The sequence below is a fragment of the Ylistrum balloti genome, unplaced genomic scaffold (assembly GCF_031769215.1).
Source record: "Ylistrum balloti isolate Yb309-2 unplaced genomic scaffold, AGI_CSIRO_Ybal_v1 Utg370090, whole genome shotgun sequence".
NCBI classification, from domain to species: domain Eukaryota; kingdom Metazoa; phylum Mollusca; class Bivalvia; order Pectinida; family Pectinidae; genus Ylistrum; species Ylistrum balloti.
The window spans coordinates 849,301-858,813 of record NW_026782122.1 but is presented as its reverse complement, the minus strand read 5'-3'; the positions used below and the strand labels follow the sequence as shown (position 1 = coordinate 858,813).

The window sequence follows — 9,513 nt, the reverse complement described above, 5'->3', positions numbered from 1 at the left end:
CTGATAACAGAGATAGGAATTAAAATCTATTTGAGTCAAGAATGTATATCTGAGTGTTTTCGCATATCATATCTTCAATGAATAAATCACTGCTACCATGTAGTAATAGTTGCAGGTCTAGCGGTATGAAATTATCTAGATTTCGGTACAATTCTATTCTCGGTAATTATCACAGGCGGAGAAGAAACGATGCACATCCTTAATAGAATGTCCACATAGACAGTGACGATAATCAATTAGTTGAGATTGGAAAAGGTCGTTCTTTAAAGTGCTACATTTATTTCTTAATCTTTCATGCAAAATATTTGACTTTCTATTTCCAACAGAGAAATAGATACGTATCGTGTTCTGCCTGAGATAGATGTTTAAACACTGAATATGAAGTATTTTGCCTAATCTCTAGATCAATTTGGTTCCAAAGTCGAACAGTAGACGGGAAAAAAACAATTTTTTGTTAGTTCACGAGGTCGGAAATTTTGTAAAGAGTAATTGTTCGCGTCACGTAGGTTATAATAATGGGAGTTTTCAGATACTAAGGGAGGTAGCAGAGTAGATAAGTAACTAGTTGTTTGTTGATTTGTAATTTTATAGAATAGCGGCAGTTTTCTCCGAGAACGACGATTTGCAGGTGGTTCTAATCCATTTTCAGAATATAACGATCGTCTCCTAGCAAAAAGAAGGCAATCCAGTAAGTATTCTTGCAATTTCTAAATGATTTTTTTTCTCCAATTGGTCTGTATTCCACTTGCAGTCGTTAGAAAGAATCATACCTAAGTATTTATGTAAGTAACTTGGATAGGAGTGTTACTGAAAATAAGGGTTGGAATAAACGGTAGTTGGTGATTTGTTATGACTAAAGCCACAGCTTTATTAGGATTTAATGACATCGACCAGTCTTCCGACCAAACTTCGAGTTTTCTTAAGTCGAAATTTCGATTATGTAAACGTCATAAGATGCGTAAGAGAGGGAAGTATCATCGGCAAAAAGTCTAGATAGAGAAGCGAGATTACAGGAACGATAAGTTATGTAGAAGTATTGAGGTCACACAATTGTGTATCAATCGTTCTGTAGGTCATCTAGAAGTGGCGAATTCCTGTGGAGTAGATGTTTAAAGCACACATTGGTTAGTGTCACGAGTATGTGTTGTCGTCAACAGATACGTCACTGACTGGATCACTTTAATTCTAATTTGTTTCATTGACGCAGCACATCATTGATATAATGTCACATGTACTGTGACGATATGGACCCTGACAAAACAAACGCAAAACGCAAACGCTGTGTTTTTGTTTTTGTTTTTTATTTGTAGGGGTAGGGAAATGGGGTTGGGGGATAATAGAGAAGTACTGAAATCTGCTGACCACACAGAAATCTCATCATCTACATACAAATGTACATGTACGGTATGTACACATTATACCATCACCAAATGATATCCACGTCAAATCACCAATGACTGAGAGCAAAGAGACTGATATGCCAATGAAATGTCTTTATTTCTGAGCATCCGAAGCGAGGCTGACCTTAGAAGGTCAATAAATCGAGAGTAACTGTTGTTCATAGTTTGACCTTGTATTGACGACCTTGAATTTCGATAAAGATTATCTTGGGATGTCGGAATATTTTGGTATACATATATATGATTAATGAAGTACTAACGACAGTACGGACAAGTGAATTGTCAAATTTTCGAGGCAATCTGCCTCTTTATCAAGACACAAATATTATATAAATTATAAACTAAAATCGGGAACGGTGGTGTAAATGCAGGTGTTTCGATAATCCCTTTGGCCTATGGAAACCAAAAGGCCCTTTATAAAGGGCCAAGAACTCTCTTAAGAAGAGGTATGAAAGATGGTGATTAAAATATCAAAGATGTTTTATATAAATCTCGGTACGTTGTGCACTGTAGCCACTTTAAATATTGCCGTTTGCGGTCTCTGAGATAGAGCGTGACGTAATCATCTGTACTGGTGTTAGGATAACTGACCATATCAGGATATCACTGGCAGTCAACAAAATAGTGATTTCATCCGATGACATTATCTAACTCTCGTATATATAACTACTATAGTCTTACACATATGTTAATATATTATTCACATTTTTTTCCCGAGTAGATAAAGCGATGGAACAGGATTTAATTCAGCTGCACTCTTGATTACACGAAAGAAACTTCGATTTGTGGTTTGGCAAGATAGGTTGTGAAAATACCGTAAATGTTCCTTACTGTACGCTGTGACCATGTAAAACTGGTGTTTCTCCATACATCATTCTTCGTAGATTTATGTTTGAACGTCAGTTTTGTAATAAAATTATGTTTAATCTCTGCATATGAATATGATAGGTAATAATATAAGCTGTAAAACATTCGCGACATCTATTACTTTTTATTCTATTTCTACCGTAAATACATCATATTAATTTGTTACACTCGATATTAAAGTCTACTTCCTACAAAAGGGTTAATGTGTTCAAGGGAGAGAACTCCCACAAGTCTAGCCTGTTAGGATACCACTTGAAATGGGGGGATTTATTATCAATCATTAAGACTTGTTTTTAGATGTGATATTCACACGATGAAATCGAACATTTTTGCCGGTTTAAACCCCGTTAAAATCGATATCTGGGAAGTATGATAGGATGTTTGATTGGGACCATTCTATTCACGAATTTCAGCACACAGGTTAAAAACACATCAAATGTTATGTCCAAACGTCAATCTCATTTTCTTTAAAGCTGTTATATATACATGTATGTGTTACTAAATATTCGTTTCCATAGGAGGAATTAAAAAATGGGAATATCACCTTTTTATTATAAATTGAGTATAAACTAAAGTTTATGCCAAGTAATGAATCATGCATCACACGGCGGGTTCGTCTTTCTATGACTCGTCGGTGGTGCTTTGGACCTAAAGTGTAAAAATCTCGAAGGCGAGAAAATCGAAATTGGCTGAAATAAACGATAAATTATAAATAGGGAACTGCACTCTTTCTTGCACTGCCACCTCATTAGTCTAACACAAAACAAAATATCTCTCACATCCTAGAAACCCAAAGGAATATTCCATAAATTGAGATCCGCGTATTTTAAGCGCACGAGCTATCCCAGGGCAATTACAAAAGTAAGGGATCAAAGTCTTATTGGTGTAGAGAGAAAGTGTGAGACAAATGTTGTTTGGCTGTAGATTTCACAATGGCAGGACCAGTGGTGACACCTTAAGCTTGTTTCTGGTGTAGCTTTCAACATACATTAGCTCCTACGAGAATTATAGACGTCACAAACGTCCACGACTCGTAACTGGCTCAAAAACGTCAGCATCGTTTCATCTCAATGCTCCTTTTAACCTTTTTACACTGAATTATAAGCGAAGAGGTTTACGGTGATGATAGTGTGTCTTCATGGGCCAGCAGCTCACTGTAGTCTTTCATGACACGGCAGTATAGACTTCCTGCAAAAGGACATAAATGTCAATATATATTTGTGATCAAGACACGAAATTTCTGGCAGTGATACTAAACTTTCCTGTCCATGGGAATACCAATCCTATCATACTGCGTATACATAACATTCATTCATTATATAAAATTATATTATATCATATCATATTATATTATTATATTATATTTCACAGGTTTAACTTGGAAAACCTAGAATTGCAATGTTTAAGTATTTTTGTAACTACATAAATTATACACTTATCTAAATTCAAATTAAATAAAACAAGGGCAAAATATGAACAAAATTTTCACGGAAATTCTTGAAAAACTACAAGGAGAATAAGACCAAGTGTTCCGGAAGAATAAACGTCTTCTGCTTCATCGGCGACATCCACTATGTTAACCTTGGCCAATCGAAGTAGGCAATGTCCCGCTAAAGAAGGGATTCGTTAGCTCTCAAAATCTTATCCTGCTAACAACTTTTAATCAAGTTTCATAGCAAGAGGCCCAAAAGGTCTGTATCGCTAACTTGTTTTGTCAATATTACAGAGGACTTGTCTTTAAGGTTTACCCTGTTTGCTTCTGTCTGTTTGCCCTCCAAGTTATCAATGTTTTATGCAAAATCAAATGCCGTTCCAGAAAGGATTCTTCGGATTACATGCAGTGAAATCCTTTCATCAATACAGGATGTTTAAAATGATCCACCATCATTGCTTCTATCCGACCAGAGGCAATGAAAAGTCTTTGAATACATTGGAATATTGGTGGTACACTGTATTGCTACAGTAGAAATACCATCTATCCAGATTTTGTTATCAAGTGTCAAGATTGCTCTCGGACATATACATTTCTTGTCATATTATCTATATGATTCGATGAGTATAAAACGCAGATCCGGGGTATACGGATTATAGATATAAGCACGTCTACAGCTGACGTAACGGAGGCATACATAAGATATCAAAGGGAATATATATCAGACTGTCAAATGATCCATCGACACCATATAAGGAAGAACCCAAACCGAACAACGGAATAACATATTAACCTTTGTTTCAAACTCGATATTCTTTCTTTACCTTTCTTTTCCTTTCTTTGATCAAACCAAGAGTTTTGTCTATTTTACAGGCCTTAGGACAAACTGGTATTTATCACAGTAACAGTTAATATGGACCGATTTTGAAATATTTAGAAAACCTTGTCAGATTTTTGGATTTGAATGTGTGTTTCTTCTAAAGTGCTGCTCTCACCGACGGGTTATGGTGTTCTGTCGACCTGGCCTCAGCCTCAGTTACATAGATGTTTTTGAAGACATCTGTGTTTAAAATATTTTATTTGCCGTAAATCAACAGCTTTTATGCAACATCTCCTTCTCTTCGGTTTACGACACACACGAGTATATTAAACAAGATCATATTCTCAATATTCTTTTTCTTTTCTATGGTAACATATTATTACTAATTGGCATCAGACGGGAATGTATATTTTACGAATACCATAACACACAGATGCAATGACAATTGGCATTTTCCATATTCAATTTCCACACAACTTCGGATCCTGCGAAATGAACTAATCAAATATGGTATCGAATGGACACAATAATTAGATTTAAGACGAATCAGCCAATAGTCTATTTACAATAACGTCAAGTTTTATCCATTTGCCCCCCAAGCAAGATTAAAGGCATTGTTTCGTCGCCATACATAAGCACGGGTATCATATAATCGATGGGACAATATACAGGAGAATTAAAACTCGTTTTAACAAGTATATTGTTGTTTACAGCCTAAATTTGATTCAGCATATTCCGTCATATGATGGTGTTTCCTCTTAATCGCTTTCAATACTTTAGTTTTAGATATAAACATACACTGTGTATTACGTTTGAATCAAAACAAACAATTTGATATTGTGAGTATTTTATTTGTTTTCATTATGTATGTCAATGACAACAAAATATCTGGTCACTAAAAATATTCGGTATCAATCACCGTGTATTTATTTGGGTAAAAGAAGCCATATGTGCATCACACAAAATAAACAGATAAACAGTGCATTCGAGAGACATGGGCACAAAGTACATGTATTTCCAGTTAAACACTGCATTCGAGAGGCATGGGTCACAAAGTACCTGCATTTGCATTTCTAGAAAGAGAGTGCATTCAAGAGATTCAAGTTACAAAATACCTGTATTTGAATTTCCAGATAAACACTGCATTCAAGAGACATGGGTCACAAAGTACCTGTATTTCTAGATAAACACAGCATTCAAGAGACATGGGTCACAAAGTTCCTGTATTTCTAGATAAACACAGCATTCAAGAGACATGGGTCACAAAGTACCTACATTTCTAGATAACACAGCATTCAAGAGACATGGGTCACAAAGTACCTGCATTTCTAGATAAACACAGCATTCAAGAGACATGGGTCACAAAGTACCTGTATTTCTAGATAAACACAGCATTCAAGAGACATGGGTCACAAAGTACCTGTATTTCTAGATAAACACAGCATTCAAGAGACATGGGTCACAAAGTACCAGTATTTCTAGATAACACTGCATTCAAGAGACATGGGTCACAAAGTACCTGTATTTCTAGATAAACACAGCATTCAAGAGACATGGGTCACAAAGTACCTGTATTTCTAGATAAACACAGCATTCAAGAGACATGGGTCACAAAGTTCCTGTATTTCTAGATAAACACAGCATTCAAGAGACATGGGTCACAAAGTACCTGCATTTCTAGATAACACTGCATTCAAGAGACATGGGTCACAAAGTACCTGCATTTCTAGATAAACACAGCATTCAAAAGACATGGGTCACAAAGTTCCTGTATTTCTAGATAAACACAGCATTCAAGAGACATGGGTCACAAAGTACCTGTATTTCTAGATAAACACTGCATTCAAGAGACATGGGTCACAAAGTACCTGCATTTCTAGATAAACACTGCATTCAAGAGACATGGGTCACAAAGTACCTGCATTTCTAGATAAACACTGCATTCAAGAGACATGGGTCACAAAGTACCTGTATTTCGAGATAAACACAGCATTCGAGAGACATGGGTCACAAAGTTCCTGTATTTCTAGATAAACTCTGCATTTGAGATACATAGGTCACAAAGTTTCTGTATTTCTAGATAAACACTGCATTTGAGAGACATATGTCACAAATACACGTATCTTGAATTCAATTTAGATAAATGAACAGTGATCAACCTGCCCAACTAATGACGTATTTTGATTTGGTATATAGGTTAAAAAAATACATATAATTAATTTTTGACTTCCTTGCAATATGAACAAAGTTTAACAAGCATTTTTCTCAAACAGTTTGTATAAATGGAACTACATATCTTTTTACAGTAATCTTTATGATGGGAAATTTGACACCTCACAGAAATGTTACAAACTTTTCAGAACCAAACTATTTACAGGTGATCAAGCATACACTAAGATATTACATTTGATGTCACATCAACGTAAAATTCGTCCAATTAAGAGCCTCTTCATAGCTTGATCTCAATTCAAATGATATGCTTCCGGTATATTTTGCTGTTAAGTAAGAAGTACAACGGGTGACATCAGTTGATGTTTCATGAAAGCCGCGTGGTTAGAGTTGAAAATTCTTTGGACAATAAAAATAACATATATATATCTTTACCCACCATAAGAGTATGACAATGTTTACCCGATGCAGGAAAGTTACTCACATATATTTCAATGAACGGTTAAACTCATATCTTTATACAGTTGTTTGGCAAATACATGTCGTTGTAGCAGAACTTCGTCAATAAAGAGTACTGGTCAATCGCCATTTTAACGTACTATTTTGATATTATTAAGATCCTACAAGACTTGGAATGCGATAGATCATAAAATGTTAAACTCTATTTCACCATATCTCTTTTTTTACTATTCATTCATTAATAAGCAAATAACTCGTTAATCCGGTTACTTCGATTAAATCCGGATAAAACCCACTTTACACCAATTCTGTATGGAAGGTGACGAACCTAATTTGGAAATTTCATTTCAGGTTTACCATGGACGTCTTCAATCATATTCGTAAGGTTGCTCCAGAATGTACCGGCCAATATCGGCAAACATTCCTTTGCCTTTTCTTAATGTTGAGGCGTTAGTCAAGGCTGGTGGGTCAGGGAATGTGAAGTGAACAGAATAAGTGTCCATCTTCCAATTAAAATCCTGTTCACGATTGTAATTCTTGTATCCGGGTCGGAATATTGGATGACATTTCAGTTGATAACACATCACTTGTAGGTGTTTTTCTATATGAACACTGTGAGGATAACGTTCGTATATTTTATAAGGCAGCAGAATGGCATTGTAAAAAAAGTCCCATGATCTATAATCAACTAAGGCAGCTTGCCAATTTTTAATAAACTCTGACCCAGGCTTTGCCATCAGAACACCTAAATTGAATGCATCTGGAAAATCAGGCCACGGCATGTGATCAAAATTTACTATTGCGTCATATCCGGTTTGTATTAAATCGTCGATTGGACGAAGCCACAGAACGTCCCAGTCCATATAAATCCCGCCATATTTTAATAACACATCTGCGCGGATGATATCACTTTTATGTTGTGTATAAAGTACGTCTTTCCCAAAAACATATCTTGGTACTTCTCTATTCACCATAATTATCCTTGGATCTCTTTTGAACTTTTCCATATATTCCCCTTCAAGTAATTTGTCACCGTGTATATACACTTTATCTGGTTTCAAAAACGTAAGAGCGCTCCTAAGGCTTAAATACATCATAAAATCCATAGTTTTCCTGTTAAACCACACAAGATGAATAATTTTTGGAATTACACCTGGTAGCCTTGTTTTAGGTGCTACAAGTGCCGAATCTCCATATAGTATTAGTCTAACATTATACGCAAATGAGGTATTCGAATGCATTATATCCTTAGGATGTAAAGCTGGTAACTCAACGCAAGTCGTATTTTCGAATAACATTTCAAAATCATTTCCCATTTGTTCACATTGGGAATAATTATTTGGTAGTGTTAAATCCGAATCTTCCGTATTTTTCAAAGTTAATAACTGCTTTAAAGTCACTAAAGCTGGTCTGTTGTGATCAGTAGACATTGCGTAACTGACTTTCCAGTCTCCATCAGTAACTCCAATCGCAGAGTCTTTTCGCCGTAAGTGGCGTAAAGACTGCATCAGAAACATTGTGTCACTGATGTACATTCCTCCACGATCCAGGAGAACATCGATACCGTACCACACACCACAGGCCGGATCATTGTTATAGTTTGGCATGACCTTTACAACGAATCCTGGAATAGTTTTCTTAAGATCCTCAAACCAGTAATTATACTTGTCTTGTCCACCATGAATATCATATTTCGTATGAAACTCGATGATATCCGGTTGCATGATTTTCCAGGCACTTAAAATACTAAGATAATTTTCAAAATGGAGACTTCTGTTGTGACACCACACTATGTGTATGCTGTTAGGAATGAGGTTTCCCTCCATGTCCGATATGAAACTAGATATTAATTTGCTATCAGCAGATTGTCGAAATACCATATTCGTTTTCTTATCGTCTACTATTGTAATTAACTGATCGTGCAGGTTTGATATCCTCGGCGAGACAAACCTATCTAAACACGTGACATTCTCGATCGATAGCGATTGGTAAAACATGAACACGCTCAAAAGAAACAGACCAATCGAAAGAAAGAAAAATCGACGCCATCTTAGTCTACTCGTCCTCATTTTCATTACTGCACTTTATCACGAATTAAGATACTATCAGGTTAAAACTAATTATTTATTTATAACTTCGTTCTAAAACCTGTAAATTCCTAATTGATACCGCGTGAAACGTTTTGGATAAAGACTATCGTGTTTACATTCCTGATGACTTTTTAAGGAATCTGCACTTTACATTGACGTGTTGATTTCATGGGCACATCAGCTGAAAATATAAGAAATAGACATGAAACAAATAGTAATAAATGGTTTGCATTTTACTGTTTTGTTATTTACTTTTGAACTGAAAAAAGATATTAT

General features: G+C 35.6%; 1 protein-coding gene across 1 annotated transcript; it reads right to left on the bottom strand.

Moving 5' to 3' along the window:
• Positions 1-7,515: 7,515 nt before the first annotated feature.
• LOC132549930 (uncharacterized) lies at positions 7,516-9,222 on the bottom strand. Its single transcript, XM_060213915.1, has one exon. It carries the CDS (start codon positions 9,220-9,222, stop codon positions 7,516-7,518), a length of 1,707 nt encoding a protein of 568 aa, XP_060069898.1.
• Between the last annotated feature and the right edge of the window lie 291 nt (positions 9,223-9,513).